The 18,821-nt window shown below is 50.8% G+C and overlaps 2 protein-coding genes across 7 annotated transcripts in view; both read left to right on the top strand.

Moving 5' to 3' along the window:
• The window catches only part of ST6GALNAC1 (ST6 N-acetylgalactosaminide alpha-2,6-sialyltransferase 1), a 31,115-nt gene extending 17,967 nt beyond the window's left edge, over nucleotides 1-13,148 (top strand). For 3 of the 5 annotated variants that reach the window (XM_033002216.2, XM_033002217.2, XM_033002214.2), the window contains 9 exons: nucleotides 49-147; nucleotides 2,917-3,550; nucleotides 7,723-7,891; nucleotides 8,088-8,259; nucleotides 8,637-8,775; nucleotides 9,155-9,258; nucleotides 9,846-9,935; nucleotides 11,224-11,323; nucleotides 11,746-13,148. In XM_033002216.2, the coding sequence (XP_032858107.2) occupies nucleotides 49-147; nucleotides 2,917-3,550; nucleotides 7,723-7,891; nucleotides 8,088-8,259; nucleotides 8,637-8,775; nucleotides 9,155-9,258; nucleotides 9,846-9,935; nucleotides 11,224-11,323; nucleotides 11,746-11,916 (1,678 nt within the window). In that variant the 3' untranslated portion in view covers nucleotides 11,917-13,148. The other 2 variants (XM_033002218.2, XM_042802471.1) reach the window with 2 other exon arrangements.
• A 1,179-nt stretch (nucleotides 13,149-14,327) lies between these two features.
• On the top strand, nucleotides 14,328-18,167 carry LOC122154391. Of its 2 annotated transcripts, none has more exons than XR_006166287.1 (2): nucleotides 14,328-16,255; nucleotides 17,072-18,167. XR_006166287.1 is itself a non-coding variant. In XM_042802591.1 (2 exons), exons 1-2 carry the CDS (start codon nucleotides 15,965-15,967, stop codon nucleotides 17,530-17,532), a joined length of 735 nt encoding a protein of 244 aa, XP_042658525.1. In that variant the 5' UTR covers nucleotides 14,328-15,964; the 3' UTR covers nucleotides 17,533-18,167. The 2 variants fall into 2 exon arrangements, 1 of the variants encoding a protein (XP_042658525.1); XM_042802591.1 differs by having other exon boundaries at nucleotides 17,089-18,167.
• The last annotated feature ends 654 nt before the right edge of the window (nucleotides 18,168-18,821 follow it).

Genomic DNA, 18,821 nt, shown 5'->3' with positions numbered 1-18,821 from the left:
TTTTTGCTTTACTAATGCTACCTGTTTTCATACTTTGGCACTGCATAGTATTTGCTTTTCCTGGTGGCTCCCAGAAGGACCTCATTCAGCCCTAGTCCAGATTGCATTGCTGGACATTGAATTTGCTGGGATACCTTCGAATTTATGGTGAGTTCAGCATCTGCTTCCTAATAAAAATTCGCTGCATACTGGGAGACCAATGTCATGCAGACATGATCAATATATATATAATTTTTTATATAAGTGGTCAAGTAAATCCTACAAGAATGAGTGTGGAGGGAGTTGCAGTGTATACTGCAGTAAAATGTCTCCAGCATTGTTGGCAGGAAGCACTGTTCCTTGCATGAGTACAGCAGATATCTGAGCTTTTCCTACTACAAGCATGCTTCGCTTATGTGTTGGTGCCCTGTGTTGTGTAGAGGAAACACCACGCCCCAACCTCCCCACCAGCCCTCATGGTCCCAGCTCTCACAGTGAGCTCAGCTGTCTCATCTTGGTGGGGTTAGTTTCCAGCTGATGCCTCAGGGCTGATATTGTGGGGGCAGGCAGGAGGGGTGAGGCTGGGAACACCTAAATCTGTTCTGGAGGTGGCATGAGCTCAGATCCAGTGACTTGAGACCACACCCTGGGGACAGCTATCAATTTGGAGAGGTTGGAATCTGCACAGGGGAGGTGGGGGGGGGGGGGGAAAGGAGAACAGGAGGAGGTGTAGAGAAGTGAAATGAGTTGTCTTTGATCACAGAGCCCATCAGTGGCAGAGCTGGGACAAGAACTGGCTCTCCCTGCCCAGCTGCTTGAAGCGATTTAATTCTGCCATAGTTTCAGATAATAGAAATGTCTGTATTTTTGCAACTTAAGTAAAAGACAACTAGGCATGAGCTGTATGTGGTTATGTGTGTGTCAGGTTTTTTTCCGTACCTTTATGTGTAACGTAAAATACACAAAGCAGCATTTTTATGGTTTTATCCTCTATTTGTCCTAGGGCTTTGTAAATGGAGAGGAAAATGACAGTAAATGTCATTGAGCTTCTGCAGTTGTTTGCCAGCTGGACTCTAGAGCCTGAAATTTGATGAGCTGCTTTGACCATTTGTCTGGATTTAAAAAGCTGGTCAGGAGAGCAGGGTCCTGTGCAGGCACAAGTGCCTGGCCATGTGGGTCTGACTGCAGGGAGCAAGGTTTTGGATGTGAAGGGCCCTTGATTTTACGTTTTAGTCTCTGTATGTTTGGCACAGTATTTGAAATGAAAGTGTAATAGAGATGGGTTGGAGTCTGTACCCTGCAAGACAGCACATGCGGAAAGTCTGGGGCAGGGGGGGTTTGTCATACTGTCCTGTTTTATTTGTTCTCTGCCCTTTAATTTCAAAATTTTAAACAGCATCTTAAAAATACAACAGAAAACCATCCAGGGATTTAAGAACTTCCTCAGCTACCTTACCAAATTTCTCTCTATTTTGAGTGTATATATAAAATCTTTCCTCTTATTAGGCAGTAAACAGTAACACAAGTTTATACATGAAGCACTGTGATAGAGAGCAAGTGCTGTGTACTTGGTTGAAGCTGGCTAATGATTATGGGGGGAGGTAGAGAAAGAGCTGTTAGGCCACTTACCACAACCTCTTTTGCTTAGAAATAGCATTGGAAAGGTTCAAGTATTTATCTGATACAAAATGATTTTTAAAAGCCTTAGTTGCTAATTTCCTAATCACTGTAATGAATGCCATACCACTCTGAAGGTTCAGCAGCAATTGAACTGTTATCTATAACCTGTTATCTGCAGCAGTGCTTTTTTTCCTGTTTATCACCTCGGAAGCAATCCACAGCTCTCTGAAAGAAATGTGTTATGCAAGAGGTGAACATGAGTGTGAAATCAGACTGCCACGACTACACCACCGGTTTATCCTGAAAAGCTCTGCTGTACATAAAAGCTCAGCTGCAGAAATTTTTCACCTTCCTTTTTCCTGTTCCACCCTCCAGCCATGTGCAGATAAGAATGAATGTTTGGGAAAAAACCCCACTGCTTCTGCCTTGATTTTTTTGCTGGGTTTCAGCCCAGTCTTGTTGCAGGTGGCTCTTCTGCTGTTGGCAGCTGTGTCCTCCTATGATATCCTTCTACCTGCCTGTGCCTCTGAATTGGGCAACAGAACAGCTGCAATATTAGAGGCAATTGCTGAAAATGCAGAGATTTTACATTTTTAAGCTTCAGAGTATATTTTAATAGCTTCAAAGTGCCTAAGACCTGTACCTGGCAAATGCTGTGTGATACCATTGCACTGGCTGGCTGAGAAGGAGAGGAAAAAGTGCCTTGTGGCCCCCAGTGCTCAAGAAGCAATGTACAGTAAAGGAGTTTCACTTCTTAATGTCTAATATTGTCTCTCCCTTACTGAATTCTGTAAGATCTTCATTCTCTGTCACTGAAGCACTTGGCTCCACTGGCAAAGAAGAGAGCCAGATGGCTGTCTTCATGGTGTGTGCTGTGTCCTGAACTCAGGATCTCCAAAACAATCCTGCAGTGCTCCAGGGACATTGCCAGGGGTCCTGCCCAGGGCAGGGCAAAGCCTTTCTGTGCTGGTTTGCAGTTACTGCCAGTGTGGATGTTTCATGAGCCAAGTGCTGAAGAGGAGTGTGTAGCTTCTGGGATTTGCTTAGTGGAGAGATAAGCAGTATTCAGGCCAGAATGGTGTGGGAAGTTGAATAACACTTCGGTGGTGAAGTGGAAAATGAAATTGAATTCATACAGCATCCTGCAGAAACTCGGTGGCAGTTGCCAAGGCAAGTCCTCTGAGTACAGTGGCCATATGCAGTGGTTGCTCCGAAGCGCAGAGAGGAGCTCAATGTCAAGAGCACTAGAAATGGGCTGGGAGATGTTCAGTGTTAAGTGGAAAGTGTGTGATGTATCTGCTTTTCCTTTGCATTCAGGCATTTAAGCATTTTCCAACGTGCCCGAGATATGATACAAGCAGACACCCAAGAGCAACAAGGTTTAAACTATTCTGATAATGGGAACTCAAAGAGCTTTTTAAAGGTGACTTTGGAAACAGACATCACAAGACTTCAACAAGATATGGTTGAGAGGACACCAAGATGGGAAAGAAAGGAGGAGCAGAAGAAGATGAAACCAGTTGCCGGGGTGGAGGAAGCCAAGGAGAACATGACTGTGAAGCCACCCCCTGGGATGGAGGGAGTTAAGAAGACAGCAGTGAAAAAAGTCCCTAGGGTGCAGGGAAACAAGGAGAAAACTACAGTGAGACCAGCCCCAGGGGTGGAAGAAGCCAAGGAAAAGACAATAGTGAAACCACTTCCCAGGGTGGAGGGAGCCAAGGAGAAGACAACAGTGAAACCATCCTCTGGGGTAAAGGGAGCTCATGAAAACAACGTATCCAAAGACCAAACAAAGCCAAAAGAGCCTCCTGCAGCAGTGAAAACTGTAAGACCTGTTCCTCAGGCAGCTGCAGTGACAGAAAAGAAGAAACTGAGAGCTGCTGACTTCAAGTCTGAGCCGCGGTGGGATTTTGAGGACAAGTACCTGCTGGACAACTCATCTCCACCATCGGTAGGTGTGATGGTCCTGTGTGTTCACCAAGCATGATGCTTTCCTGTTGAACTCCGTGTCTGCTGTCCCCTGGGCATGTATGCCCTTTGCAGTTGAGGATGATCTCCTAGCTGGTGGGTCAACTCCCTGGTATATGCAGATGCTGCTGGGACTCAGAGAGGGAGACCTGTATGTATGACTCAGTAGCCCTGACCAGTCTTCCACCATGTTCCAGTATGGGAACTTGCTGCAAATGCACACATTTCCATGGGTTCCTTTGAAAGTCAGCCTGAGCAGCCCTTTCTGGAGCTTAGATGCATCAGAAGCTAGGGAAAATCTCTCTCCTCCTAGATGTGCTACAAGGTGGTCCCACTCTTAGGTGCCTTGATATATTGCATAGGGGACTTAGGCACACAATGCAGTGTATATGTGACATGGCACCCTAAGGTAAGTTGGGTCACACCTGGGCTTGTGATGCCTATGGGCAGGCATTAGGTGTCTGGCCTTAAATGACAGTCCTCATACAGGCATCCCATTTCTCACCCGATCTCTTGGGAAACTGAACATCTGCATACCTAATAAAGATTCAGGATTCCAATCCCCAGATTTGCCTTGATCTTTGTTTTATGCAGAAAGAAAGCAGGGTCATGGTGAGGGAACAGGAATAGGAATGCCTCCATGTGCCTGTTTACCCAAGCACACACATACCAAAGCAAGTCAAAAGCTTTGGCAGCAGTGGGGCAGCAGTGACGCTCATGCTGTGCTGGGCTGTGAAGAATGACGCTGGCAGTGGTGGGGAGGAGGGTCTCAGTGCACAGGAACAGAGCCTTTGTTAGTTGCTTGTATTAAAGTCAAAATAAGGTCAAAAAAAAAAATGGGTTAGATGAGAATCGATAAGCATGTACCTGCCTGCTTTAGAGACAGTAGGGTGGGGACCGTTCCCATTTTTAAGGTTTTCTGTCAATATTGGCAAAAATTCAACTATGTGTATGTGTGCCCCATTGAAGAAATGATGGTTAAAAAGTAACTTTTTTTACTGTTCTTGTGGTTTATTATCAACAAAAGGAGAGTCTTTCCCAGGTGTTGCTAATTCATATTTTCCACCCTGCATGTAGATACCTGTAGTGAGCAAGCAGATTCTGTACCCATTCAGAGCTCCACGACTCAGTGGTCCCAGCATGTTGGGTTGTTATCTGGGATTTTCTTGTTCTGCGTTGAACCATCATCACAACAGAGCAAATAATTTGTAACAGATCTGGCACTCAACAAGGCTTGCTTTGTTCCTCTTTGTTAAATAGGAGCAACTGTAGGCCTGGTCAGCACACATAACATATTTTGGTAGAGATGAAGATGAGAATCTCAAATGATACAGTTGTACCTGTCAGGGCAGTAGCACTTGCACAGCTACAGCTTCTAAGTTTTCTTACGGATCCTGTTTGTTGGGAGTGTTTTTCTGTAGGTTAGTTCTTGTGGTCACCTCTGCCTGTGTAGGTCATATTGCTGATGAGATCTTCCAAAATGGTAAGTGTGGTGCCCACCATCGGGATGTTTTAACAGTCATGGAATTAAAAGCCTGTCTTTTCTGTTTTGCACTGAACTCTTGTTCTGACCATATTTTTGACCTTTCCTTTGTGTAGCTATGAGGGTTTGGAACTAATTTAAAAGGAGATTTGGGCACCTCATAATTACTCAGGTCTGGGACCAGGGCCTTCAGGAAAGTCGTAAACTATAGCAAAGTTCTCAGCAAGCAGATGGGTCAAGCTGGGGTGCACAATACTGTCCCTGTCCCCCATCTTATGCTGGGAACTTTTTGTAAAGCTTACCCAGAGCAGTTTTCCATGGCACCCCTGTTGCTAGAAGGCTTGGACAGGCAGATAACCCTCTCTAGATTGAGGAAGGTCTTTACACATGGGTGTAAGTGGCCTTTACACACTGCTGGTGGTCAGAGAGGAGAGAGGGTGTAGGCAGGTGAGCAGAGGACAGGAGAACACGTTCTAGCTTGGTGGTCTTAGATGAGCCATTTGCCTATTTAAAGCCTCAGTGCCACAACCTTTCACCATTGCCATGTGTCATTTTGGTGGTATTACGGGGAATGTAGATGCTGCTCCAGGGGAACGTCAGGGCTGCAGGCACCATGCTGTTCTGCCCAGACCTCTCCCGATGGAGCAGGGGCTAGTCTTGAAAGATGTAATCCCATTCCCCCACCCCAGGCTGCCCTGGGAGACATGCAGAGAGCAGAGGTAGAGGAACTGGGCTGATAAAAACTCCTAAGGTGAGTTTTACTGTTTTGATGTTTTATTGTTGAGTTCTCTCTGCCCTGTGGTATTTTGATGTTGTTCCCCCTTGCCCCTTTTGGCAGTGCAAGCCATTCTTTTGCTAATGGGATGTGCTGTTCAGTGTGGCATTGAGCTACTTGAGAGGAGCAGCTGGCCCCAGAGATACCTCTGTTATCCAAAGATCTGTGACTATTAAATGTGGAACTTGGCTGTTAAACACTTGAGCTCATGCACTGGCCCAGCCTTACTGAGTCACAGCAGAAGGGCCTGACAGATGATCCAGTCTGTGGTCCAGGATGTGCATCCTTCTTCCTGGGTTCCCCAAGGTCTTGAGGCACCCACAATACAAATGGGAGTAGGCAAATTACATGGCTAAGAGCACGCATGCCACATGAGACAGTACCTCACTTCTCCTGCCCTGCGTTACCACCTGTAGACACAGTGAGGTTAGGTCACCAGGTTCCTGCTCATTGACTGCCAGGCACTCCCACCTTCTCATCTGATGAGCTGTGGAGCACGTGTGACCATCTAAGAAGTGCAGAGCAGGAGCTGGCAGAAGAATGTGAGACAACAGTTCACAGCAGAAAGCTGAGGATATCCTCCACTGTAACTGAAGCTGCAGAGGATCTGGGTGTGCAGAACAGCTAAAACAGTGGGGAAAACCCTTCCTCAGTACAGAAAAGAGGAGAAAATGCACACAGAGGGGTCTAGTGAAGATGTGGATCCAGACATCACATATGGGGTCTTGCTCCCAAACCTGATACCTAATTCTGCAGACAGAGGGAGTGACTAGAAGCACTCCCACCTCCTTCCTTTCCTAAATGATCAGACTTTTCCCTAGTTCCTCTGGTACTGATCCAGTCTAGCTGTGGAGGCACAAGAAGTACCAAGCCTTGGACAGTACAGAGTACAGCTTGAGCAGGAAGGGAATGTCCCTGTCTCTGGACATGAACTGTGCTGCAAGTGAAAGGATGCCAACATGAAACCGTCCACAATGTTCTTCTCCTTGCACTCCTGTTGTGACAGGCAGAATGTGGGCTGTCTCCTCAGGCTGTGACCAGGTTGTCATCCTCACCTGTAGCAGAGAGCCCAGCTCAGCTGTGGAACACATAGCAAGGCTTTGGCAGTACAGTCTGGTCATTGCTGGGGATTTGAGTTGGACATGTGGGCCCCCTTGGTCTTCCGTTTTGTATTGCAGTAGGTATTGCAGTAGGTATTTAGGGAAGATGTCTAAGAAAGTAGAGCCCAAATTGACTCAGTGGAAAATCCAGCGCAGTAGAGTTGTTTGCTCTCCATCTGCCCACACAGCCTAACTCTTGCCAGCTGCAGTGATACCCCTCTTGTCAGAGAGGATAAGCTGGCTTGGATTCCCTTCTCAGCTACATACTTCTTTGTGATTCATTTATGACGTTGAACAAGTTGTTTGCACACTTTTTCATATCTTTAAAGGGAGTGATAATGGTGATCTCATCTCGCATGTTCCTCAATGTGTTTGCAAATGTGCACTCTGAGTCCAGGACGTTGTGAGGTGCGTTGCCAACAGGGACTGCTAGCCTTATTTGGTACGTTTAGGTTAGACCTATTACAGATATTAATTTGCGTCAGTTAATGAGACCCAAAGCCAGTAAAACACATGAGCATCGCAGGCCTGTTGTTCTGAAGAGGAAAGTTTCAGGGACCTGGAGTCACTCAGGCTTTCTTCTTGGTGACTTTCCACCAGCTAGTTATTGATGTAGTGCTGAAATTATGCCTCATGTTCACAGTGGTGGAGACACTGAGGGGAATGGATGATATACCACTGGAGTTTTTGTGCTTCTTTCCTATACTCTCACACACAGGCACACAACCACTAGCACTCAGTCAGGTTTATCAGCTCCCTTCTAATCAGTCTTTATTGTTTTCTTTTTGTTTTTCAAGACCTGCTCTGAATCAGTGAGGGCCAAAGCTGCCAAGTCTGACTGGCTGCGAGATCTTTTCCTGCCCAACATCATGCTCTTCACAGACAAGAGATACTTCAGTGACAGTGAGTGGGACCGCCTGGAGCATTTTGCACCTCCATATGGCTTCATGGAGCTGAATTATTCACGTGAGTCCATCAGGGCATGTCAGGATGGGACTGTCAAACTCCAAACAAGAACCTTATGCCAAGTAGCTGGAGGTTTGCAGCGTCTCCCTGTCAAAGGCACCAGGCTAGGTGGATCTCGTGGTGGAAACTGTGGTGGTTTCGCTGTGTCCATCCTGAAGGCTCTTGGTGCTAACTCTCCACCATGTTTACTTCACAGTGGTGAAGGAGGTCATGTCCCTGCTGCCTCCGAATCCCCACCAGCAGCTGCTCCTGGCCAATGGCAACAGCAGCATGCCAACATGTATCAGCTGTGCTGTCGTGGGGAATGGAGGAATATTGAATAACTCTGGGATGGGCCAGGAGATTGACTCCCATGACTATGTCTTCCGGTAAGGAATTCTTCCTTCTTAGAAGATACACAGCTAGCTTATTCTGGCCAGCAGATAATTATGGCTGGATAACTTCACCTCTTCTAGTATTGCACTTACTCCCAAGTGCCAAAATGACTGATGACAGGAGGAGGTGAAAAAACAAAAAGGAAATGAAAAGTTCCTAAACACGCAAGAAGAGCCTGGATTCTCAGATAAGCCATAAAGAGCCATCTCCAAAGCAGGGGCTCTCCTGCAGATCAAGAGTTGTAGTTTAAAATGGGCCTAATCCTCCCTTCCTCCAGACTAACGCTGTCTTTTCCTGTTATAAACATGGATGAGAGGGTTTTCAGTGGTCACCTTCTGACTCTGCTCCTCTGTTTAATTTCCTTGGACAGGGTGAGCGGGGCTGTAATCAAAGGTTACGAAAAAGATGTGGGAACAAAAACCTCCTTTTATGGATTCACAGCCTACTCCCTGGTGTCCTCTCTCCAGATCTTGGGACATAGAGGTTTCAGCAGCATCCCACGGGGAAAAGTAAGTCAGGTCCAGGCTGTACGCATGCACAGCTTTGGCAGGATGCTGTTAGTCTGTGGCCTGCAGTTCTGATGTTGCCATGCACAAGGAGCAAAGGGGCTGAGTTAACGCTTTACCCTTACTGAGGGAACCTGCATTGGCTTGGCTCAGACTGAGTATTTGCAGTGGCAAGCTGTGTCAGTCCTACTCCAGCCTTTTGGCCTGTAGAAGTAGCTGCATATCAGATGTTATCTCCATTCTGCTTCTGTGGGATAGTTAAAAGCTGCAATCTGAAGATATGTATCCAAGAAACTCAGTGAGCCTAGATGCCTGCTTGCTTTTTGTTTTTAAAAGATGTGTCTTTCTTGTGCTGTTCAATAATGCTTGCTTGTTTTCTTAGCATGTCAGATACATTCACTTCTTGGAGGGAGATAGAGATTATGAGTGGCTGAAGGCTCTTCTGCTGAACAAAGACATCAGGAAAGGATTCTTGAATCACTATGGGTAAAAGAAATTGGCCCCACCTCTACACCCTTCAGTGCAGAGCTCTCTGTTGTGCCCTTTCCCTCTCCACAGTCAGTGCTCAGCCCTGCTGAGGTGCAGGCCAGGGTAAAGCCAGGTTAAAGCCTCGCTCCCCTAGGAGATTTGTCTAGAGAAATATCTTATTTCCTCCATAGCTCTGAGCACTGCTGTAACCAATATACCTCCTTCCCAGAAGGAGCTGATTTCAATGATGTGTAGCCAGAGCTTGGAGAAAGCTCTGTGGTTCTCTGGGATAAGCACATGCTGTTGTCTGGTCTGGTGTCTGTACGTGGTGGCCTACTCATGGGTGAAGGCCTGGTTTTGCCAAATCTTATCTCTACACACACATGCTTTTGATATTGCTGTCTCCTGCTGTTGCCTCTCCTTCCTGATCGCTTCTTCTTCAATGTACAAGGTTATGGAGGTTTTGTCATAATCTGGGGAATGTTGTAGAATAATTTAACAGTGTTTGTGGTTCTTTCCTTATCACTGAGTGCATCGGGGCTGATGCTTTCCAGCTGTGATGAAATATAGGTGCTTGTCCTGAGTCTCCCCATTCCTTTCCTTAGGCAGAGGCCCCGGGAGAGATTTGATGAAGATTTCACAATGGACAAATACCTGGTGATTCACCCTGATTTCCTCAGATACATGAAAAACAGGTGAGCTGGCAGTTATGTGCTCTAACGGACTTAATTTTTCTGTCCAGCACCATCTCTGTCTGTCTCTGGGCTCTTTCTTCCCAGATCACTCCATTGTAACTGCAATTTAGCCACACCAGGAGATTGGGGGTAAGCTTCATCAGTGCACAGTTAGTTAAATTCTCTGTGGTGCTGCAGTGGGGTGTTAGTGGTGGGTAGATGTCCACCATCTGTGAGCTGGAGAAGCAACAGTCATCAGACAGTTTGGCTTTCTGCATCCAAAAGAGGTCCTGGGCAAATGGTAACTTTAGATGTGGGAAGAGTGTTGCTAAAGTTCCGGAATAGTTGATCTAGTTCAGGACCAACCTCTTGCGTTCCCCGTTCCTTAGCTCCTTGGAGGAAGGCTCTGTAACAGCCCTTCTCTCCCAAGATCCCTTCTTGACTCAGGAGGTCGTTTGTGCTCTCAAACACATTAAGAGGCATTTCTTCAGTATCCCATTTTCCTGGCCTGGCTGCTGCTCTTTGCCTCTCTAATCCTGTTCACAAGCCTGCTGGACACGTTCACTGTAAGATCTGCCAATCATGGGCTACACGTGACCAGGAGATGTAGGAAGAAGAGCTTCTGTTGTGCCGTGCTTTGGCTGTGTTTACCCTTCAGTCTCCTTGAGAGCTGAGTTATGCCTTCTCCGAGAGAAGGCAAATGCAGTGCCAGATGGCGTGCACCTCCCTGCTCGTTCTGCCATCTCCCCTCTGACTTGGGTCCTTTCCAAGGTCAGGAGGGCTCAAATGCTATTTTTTCCTGGTGTGGACACCTACCTGCCTCACACCTGCTGGCATAAAACACTGCAGCTCCTAGCAGGTTTTGTGACACTCCTCTGTACCTTTCCTGTGTCTCATTTCACTCCTAAATGTGGATGGGGAACAGGATATACCAGGGAGCTTCAAAGCCACTTCTGCACTGCAAGGCAAAGGACAGATTTAAGAGTGGGCTTTAACATACTAGATCCGTTAATCCACCCCCTCTTTATCTCCACTGCCTCAAGACCTACCACTTCCATAAAGCTGGGGCAGAGCTGGGCTTAGGCTGCAGTGCAAGTGATGGAGCATTCTGGGCTGGCCTTGTGCTTTACTGAGTGCACAGCAGTACCCACACATGTGGGCATACTCAGGGCTTGTCTGAAATGTCTTCTATGGCCACAAACTGCTGCAAGGAGGGAAGATGCCACACAGGCCACAGGGGGACAAGGTGTGCCCAGCTTGAACTACCACACCCAGCAACTACATTGTGCTTTCTTCTCTCCTGCTGCAGGTTTTTAAAATCTAAGACTCTGGAAAAGCCCTACTGGCGGCTGTATAGACCCACAACAGGGGCCTTCCTGCTGCTGACTGCCCTCCACCTCTGTGACCGGGTAGGGGCATGATGATTCTTGCACACAGTGCTGTCTAGAAGGGGGTAGGATAACAGGATGGAGCAGGGGTGGCTCTGACCCTGCCTACTACCTGCCTTGAGGGTATATGGGTTCTTGTCAGCTGCGGAGGAGCAGATTGAAGACAAGAGAAACCGCCTCAAAATAGTTTACATAGAAGCTGTGAAGCTGCTGTGGCCTGAGAGCCATCCTGCCCCCCAGGGAGGCAGTGAGAGGACAGCAGGAACTCTGGAGCCAGTGTTCATAGTCTGGTCCTTCTGGAGTCCCATGCAGAGTCACCCGGAGGAGCCCGGACTGATATTGCTGTCCTGTGCTCCCTCCCGCTTTGGGAACTGTGTCCTGTATTTCACTTGGCTCCCTCCAACCTTGGTTCCTCTCCCCAGTGAGCCCTCTGTCTTTTCCAGGTGAGTGCCTACGGCTACATCACGGAGGGTCATGAGAAATACTCAGATCACTACTATGACAAGGACTGGAAACGTCTGATTTTCTACACTAACCACGACTTCAACCTGGAGAAGCAGGTGTGGAAAAAGCTTCATGATGAGAATATCATGAAGCTTTACCAGAGATCCTGATCGTGTGACAAGGGCCATTGCCTGGGAAGTCTCAACAGCACCTCACTGGGAATGGAAGAGGACCACCAAAGCCAAGGTTAGCTCTGAGCTTCCAGGCACATTTCATCCCCACAAAGATACTTACCTCCTTCAGCACCCCTATTCTCTCACGACATTTCTACAAATGTGCAAATGCTACAGACCATGAGAACAGCAAGAAAAATGCAGCACACCAGCAAAGAACTCTCATCTGGCTGTGCTGCAAGACTGTTGCTGATGGTTGTAGACACTGGTGTTGGGGGAGAAGAATCCAGGATGGATCTGGATAGCATATGGTCCAGTGTCCTGTATCTTCATTCAGGTTTTCTCTCTGTGCAAGGAGATGCTCCTCAGGATGGGGGCTCCTTCTGTTCTGGGTGGATCCTCTCCATCAGTGATGCCCGTCTTGGGGCTGGGTGTACTGTCTAAGCAAGCTCCCTCAGCAGCCAGCGAATGGAGGTGGACACATGGATCCTGCCTTAGGTTGACTTCATTCCTGGAGGTGCTGCTCTCACTTTGCTCCCTGCAGATAGAAAAGATGACCTGGACACTTTCAGGTGACTAATTTGAGAGAGGATGAGTCTCACTTCTGCTCCCCAGTGTGGCCTCATCATGACACCTCGGAAAGAGCAGCACCATCAGCTCGAGGGCAGGCCAGTGCTCTCGGTGGCACAGCAGGCATACCAGACTTAGTGCCTCTTGCTCTGGGGCTCCCCCAGCTGCAGGACGTGTGAATGTTGTGTCGTGGTCCTGATGTGCCAAGTCCTTGTTTAGCTGGAATTTCACATGCTCGGCTCCCAGCTGTGCCGGGAGAGCCGTATTTGCCCTCTTGCCAGGGGAGGGAGGAGCTCTCCAAGTCCAGGGGTGGGTGCTGTCCGTCCTTGCTGCTGGCTGGAGTGCCTGTGCACCATCGTGCTGAGAGGAGCCCCGTTGCAGCCAGCCAGCCTGCAGCGTATTGGCCTTCCTAAAGGGGTTTTGCAAGCAAAATAAATGGCACTACTTTGGCTGAGCTGATTTTTCATTGCAGCCCTGTGGGTTGTGGTTATTTTGTGTGCATCTAAAGCAGCTGCTTAAAGGCTGAGATAGTGGATGATGAAGCCAAGAAGGGTCAGGACTGAGTGTTAATGAGAGCACCTCCACCTGCAGGTGCTCTGCAGCTTGTGTGGACGTACTTGGGCATCCCCAACTTGTTCACCTTGCTATCACAGGATGGGGATCAGAGCTGGCCCTGAGGAAATGGGTAAACACCTGGTGAGTTTGTCCTTGTCCCAGTAACTGCTCTCCAAATACATCGGATGCTGGAGGCAAATGCCTGAAGGGCTGGATGTTTCCCCTAGGACACCATGCAGGCAAAAAGCCACTTCCAGTGTCCAGGCAGGTCTGGTGCATCTCCCTGGGCTCATCAGGCTCTGGACTGGGGCCCAGCTGTGCACTGACTGGTCCCAGTGCACCCGTGCTCGCTGTGAGTGCTTTTCCTTTTGTGCAGCATTTCTGTTGGGGGCCGCAGTGTCTCCAGGGACCCCCGGGTTCCGAGGGAGGCATTTCAGCACAGATTGTCGGCAGGGTTTGTGAGGCCTGATTTCCTTTGTCCCTTTTCCCTTGCGCTTCAGAGAGCCCAAGCAGTTTCTCATGTCTCACTAAACTTATTTGCAAAGGACAACCCCCACCACCACTGATAATCTAAATGAAGAATTCAGTTTATCTGGGAGAGGGTGTAGCCTGTGTTTGGCTGCTCTGCCCATACAAGCGCCGCAGTGTCTGTGGGAGCCGGGAGTTATCCGGAATGCACCGTGCCTCTGTTGGGTACGATGTATGTAGCTCCGTGTGAGCACCAGACCCAGGGGGAGCCGTGGGCTTTGGAGCAGACCAGAAATCCTTCTTGAGCAGCAAACGGCCTCCCTGTGAAGGAGGAGCCTGATGGAGGCTAGTCACTCTCCAGAGCTGACCGAGGACAAACTCTGCAGCACCCTGGAGCTCTGGACCCGCCTGGATGTCTCAGCCACTCATGGTGGCTGTGCACGGCTGGTGTCCCCTGTCCCCAGGCCCTGCAGGCTCTCTCTGTCCAGCACTTGCTCGGCTGGGCTCTTGGTGGGCAGTGAGACAGCTTTGTTCCTTGCTCCTGCATTGGGCCATACCAAATTGCTGTGGGTTGCTTAGTGACCAGCTCCGCACGGGTATTCTTCCTGCCTGAATAGGGCTTTTCTCTTCCTGAGAAGTTGGAAGAAGTTTCTCTTACACCCTTCCCTTCCCCCTCCTCCTCTTTTGTTTCCCCCTCCTCTGGGAAGCGGGATGGGGCTGAGTCTTGCTGAACAAGGGGATCATGGTGGGCAAGGAGGCTTTGGGGATGGGCTGGCAGCCCCCAGCCCACACTTTCCCCCAGTGCCCAGCTCCTCGGTGCAGCTGAGGCTTCCCAGAGTCAAAGGAAGGAAACTTCCCAGGAGGCTTTCCCCACCAGCAGAGCCTGTTCTTTCCAGGCTTTCCTCTCAACACAGCTGGCATAGTTTGATGTTATCAGGGATGACCTTGGCTGGAGAAGGGCCTTTGCTGTGCTCTGGAGTTTCCAGCAGGCTCAAATCCACATTCTCTCTGGCCTCAGAAAATCAGCTCTGACCTGGCTGTCCTCTTCATCTCCTCACTTTGCTCCTGTCTTCCCTGCACCAAGGCATCCCATCCCACCGTGGGCTGGCCGAGGGGACACATCTGGATCACGCATCCAGCTGTGCCTGGCCAGAGCCACCTGACCTTGCGGCATCAGGTCCGGAGCAGCCGCAGGAAGTCGAGGGGGTTTGGAAGTGGCATTTCCCAGCCAACTTCCAGCCTGGCACAAAGTAGCGCAGCAAAAGCTCTGGAGGGCAGCTACGGCTGGAGCACCCTTGGTGAGAGGCAGAATTCAGGGCTTGGGCGAGTCCCCTGCCAGGGTGGGTGTCCCAGGGCGAAAGCGGCGATGCCAGGCTGTGCCGGAGGAGCCTCAGCTGAACGCAGTGCCGTGGGGCAGGGTCACCCCCAATGTCCCCATGCAGGGCCTGGTGGCCAGCAGGATTGTCCCAGTGCCACCAGGTGGCAGCTCCTGTTCAGGGACCCGTCAGCACCGCGCCATGGCTGGCACATCCAGCTTTGGTCCAAGCTGCATCCGAGGGCTGAGCGCAGCCCTGCAGCTGCCCACGCTGCATCAGACTACTGTCCCCCGGTGTCCTTCCCTTTATAACACCCGCCTGCCTGTAGGATTTATGGCCTGGGAGCTCCATGGGGTGTGTAGGGACACGCACAGAAGAGGTTTGGTACCTGCAAGTGCCACTCTTGCAGCTACAAAGTGTGTGCAAAGGTGCAGCCTCGGCTTGGCATGGTGCTGAAGGCAGCACAACTGGAGGGACCAACGGCAGCGTCGGGTCTGATGTCCTGAGAGATGCTTCAGACACAGCAACCTCTCCTTGTGCATGGACATGATTCCCAGTGCCAGCCAGGAGCTCCGGGGTCTGCCAGATTCAAACAGGGACGTCTGATTTGGGGATGAAATACACAACTGTGCTTTAACATGTCTGGAAGCTGCTGTTGCCTCAGCCCTGCTTTTTTGGGAAGCTATTGGTGAGTACCATGAGCCATTATTACAGCCACATCCGACTCCTGGGCTTCCCCAGGAATTAACAGCCTCTAAATATTCCCTGCCAGGTTGTGGGAAACAAATCCACTTGTCACCCAGGAACTCTTGAGGTGTCACCTTCCTGGCAGGGCTTCGAATCTTTTGTTTGGTTTCCACCTCTTCCCTTATTGCGGTGTGGCTGCTGGCCTGCCTAGCAGAAGCAGGGGCTGTGTCCTGCTGCATGTTCTCATGCACGTAGCTCCTCGACTGGGGCAGGGGCTGAAGCAGGAGGAAGCGGACGGGCGCTTGCTGGGACGGGGATGCCCCGTGGGGGCGAGCGGGCAGTGCAGAGCCCATCTCGTCCCTGCTTCTGGTCAACCCTGTTCTCCGGAGCCTGGCTGTGCAGAGCAGGGTTGGGCTGACCAGGGGTGGGGATGAGATGGGCTCTGCACCATGTCCCGGGGCTTGGGGTGCCTGCGAGCGCTGGCAGCCAAGACCAAACCCAACCAGGTGCCGGAGGGAGCCACTGCACGTGCCACACCTGGCTCCAAGGCAGCCTGGTGCCATGCTGGCACATCCAGATTGTCAACCTTGTCTCTCTTGTTCCCAGGCAAGAATCAGAGGCAACGAGCAGCCAGAGCTGGACACCAGCGCCCAGTTGCCCAGCCTGGAGCTGGTGCTTTCTCTGGATGCATCACGCTGAAGCAGCTGTGGCTGACCGGGCACCATGGGAGCGCAGCAGAGGTGAGTGCCAGCTCCAGGTCAGCACAAAAACCTCTATGCTGGTGACTTACCAGATGCTATTTATGTTCCCCAAGTGGAGTGAGGTTTGGAGCAGACCCTCAGTGCACAGGGGTTGGGGGGTTCACCCTCCTCACCTCCGCTGTTGGACCTTCTCTCTTCGTTGGGGATGTGGCAGCAGGGAAATCCAGTCAGACCAGAAAAACTATTGATAATAAGGGAGGGAGAACAAGATAAAGGAGCAGCCCATGGCTTTGTTGTGCAAAAAGCACCAGGTGACCTCCAGGCACCTCCCCTGCAGCCAGCCCTCATCTCCAGGTGCCCGGGCAGGGCCCTGCAGGCAAACACCTCCTGGGCATGCAGCAGCCCCTGCTTCTCACGCCAAGGAGCTGTGGCAGGCCCTGCTCCTCTGCCAGGGTGAGCAGCAGGACCCTGGGTGCTGTGGGGCTTTCCCAGCTTGGCCTGACCCAGCCCTTGGGGTGGTAAATGCTGGAAAGACGCTTGCTGAGTCCTGAGGACATCCCCAGGCTCCCTCCACCCGCCCACAGCAGCCTGGCGGTGTCAGGACTGCACAGGCTGGGTGCCCACCCGCACTCAGAGATGGTGTCCCCTCTCCCCAGCTGTGGGGACAGAGCCTGGCCCGAGCCCTGGGCCATGTGGTTTTGAGGCTTCCATGTTTCATCAGACCTCAGGGACCGTTTACGCTGCTCAGAACAGGGCAGGATCTGTCCACATCCGCTCTGCCTGGTCCAGAGCTGGCAAGAAAGGGGAAGGCAGCGTTTTGCATTGTCACCCTAATTTCTCAAAGGTTTTTCTCAGCTCTGCCGCCCCTCCAGGGCATAATCCAGAGCCTCGCAGGTTGCATCACGCCCGGCGGAGAGGAGATGGCCTTCGGACTGTGTGTTTGGCTTATCTGGGTCCCGGTCGACGGTCCGGGGCTGACCGACGGCTCCGCCGTGCGCAGCCGTCTCGGCGATAAGAGCCGGGCTGGGCCCCAGCAGCGCCGGGGGGGGAGCGAGCCAACGGAAACCGCGCACAGCCACCGCAGCCGAGGTCCCAACCCGCCGCCTCGGCCCGTGGCTCGCCCCGTCCTGCCACACCGGCCCAAAGATGGGGCACGGCAGCTCAGCGCCGCCGCACAGCCCCTGCCCCTGCCCCTGCCCCTGCCCTGGGGTTGCAGGCAAAGGCAGAGCCCATCGCTGCGGTTGCCGGCGGGCGGTGCTGAGCTCAGCCTTGAGCATCTCTGGTCCCGCCTGGGGTGCCGGGGTCCCCACGTCTAAGCATCCTCCGTGTTGTCACTTACCTGCTCACCTTGGTTGCAGTAACGCCTACAAATCCAAGCCGAGACCCTCGGGGAGCATCCACAGCACCGCCCAGGCAGCCTTGGTGCGGGCCGGCGCTTTGCCTGACCCCGTTTCTGCGGGGAACCTGGCGAGAGGAGGCTTGGCCGAGGCGCTCCCGCTGCTCTCCCGCCCCATCGGGAAGGGGCTGTGCGTCAGCCTCCCGAGACATCTGCTGACAAATTCTTCATTATGCCGTGGCCTTGCCTCCACAGGCAGCCATATGGCCCCATGTTCTCCAGCGGGGCTGACACAGCAGCGCGTTCCCAGGTCCAGACTTTGCATTTCAGGGAAATTTCCTATGAACAGATTTTTGGCACTTTCTTAAATGCACCTCTGACCCGTGCTGAACAAATTAGGATATATAAATCCTCCAGGAGATTTCTGGAGAACTCTTTCTCCCAGATGGACAATTCATCATGGCAAAGACCACAAGACTTTGCTCCACCAACCCATAGCCAACAGCTAGCTGGTGCAAAATGTGCTTATTTTCATCTTGCTTTCTCTAGCCAGGTGGATGGCTTGGGTTTTGTTTCCAAGAAGTAATCACTGGAATAAAAAGCTCAGGCTAAAAATGATACTTGCTGGTTTTCATTGTAATTTCTTTTGTGTTCTTTTCCTAATCTTTATTTGGCAACTATCATCCTAAAAGGTTTTTGCACTTATGTAACTTCTAAATAAGCACCACTTAATTTTGGGGCATGGGCCAAAATGCATTGTAGCACAAAACAAGTAGAGCAGATGAAGAACTGTGCATCTCATTTTCACCCCTTTGAAAAAAAATCCAACAGTAGAAAGCCATATATCATGGAAACAGAGAGATGAGAGCAGTGTGAAGAAACCAGCTCCTCCCTCCCTCTGGGCACCAAAGCTGCCACTCACCAGCATTTGCATAATCGGGCCATAAATGTCTCCAAATGGCAAATTCCTGACTTTCCTCAAGCCACTGGATCCAGACCGATGTCCACCCCCCGGGCCAAGCCTCGCTATGTCCCCTGTGACTTACTAGAACAGTTGGTAATAATTAGCTGTGATGAACAAAGGGCCAGAGTCAAGAGCACACGAGCGGAGGCGCTGGGTCACAGGGAGCGAACCCATCGGGTCAGAGCCAACAAGGGCGATCCCTGAGTCACACCGGGAGGGGACAGGCTCCAGGCTGGGGCACTTTTGGGCAGGACCCCAGACTCTTGTCCCCTCTCTGCTGGCCCTGAGTCTTCTAGACAACGCTG

Source organism: Tyto alba, unplaced genomic scaffold (assembly GCF_018691265.1).
Source record: "Tyto alba isolate M040663 unplaced genomic scaffold, T.alba_DEE_v4.0 Super-Scaffold_39, whole genome shotgun sequence".
Taxonomy (NCBI): Eukaryota; Metazoa; Chordata; class Aves; order Strigiformes; family Tytonidae; genus Tyto; species Tyto alba.
Note: the sequence above shows the minus strand (reverse complement) of the source record. Positions and strands in the feature narration are given on the sequence as shown.

Bases quoted from the DNA above. Each gene is read 5' to 3' on its own strand.
- LOC122154391 (XM_042802591.1), top strand. From the start codon at position 15,965: ATGTCCCGGGGCTTGGGGTGCCTGCGAGCGCTGGCAGCCAAGACCAAA. The intron at 16,256-17,088 runs GTGAGTGCCAGC...CCGCCCCTCCAG, and splicing joins ACCATGGGAGCGCAGCAGAG to GGCATAATCCAGAGCCTCGC.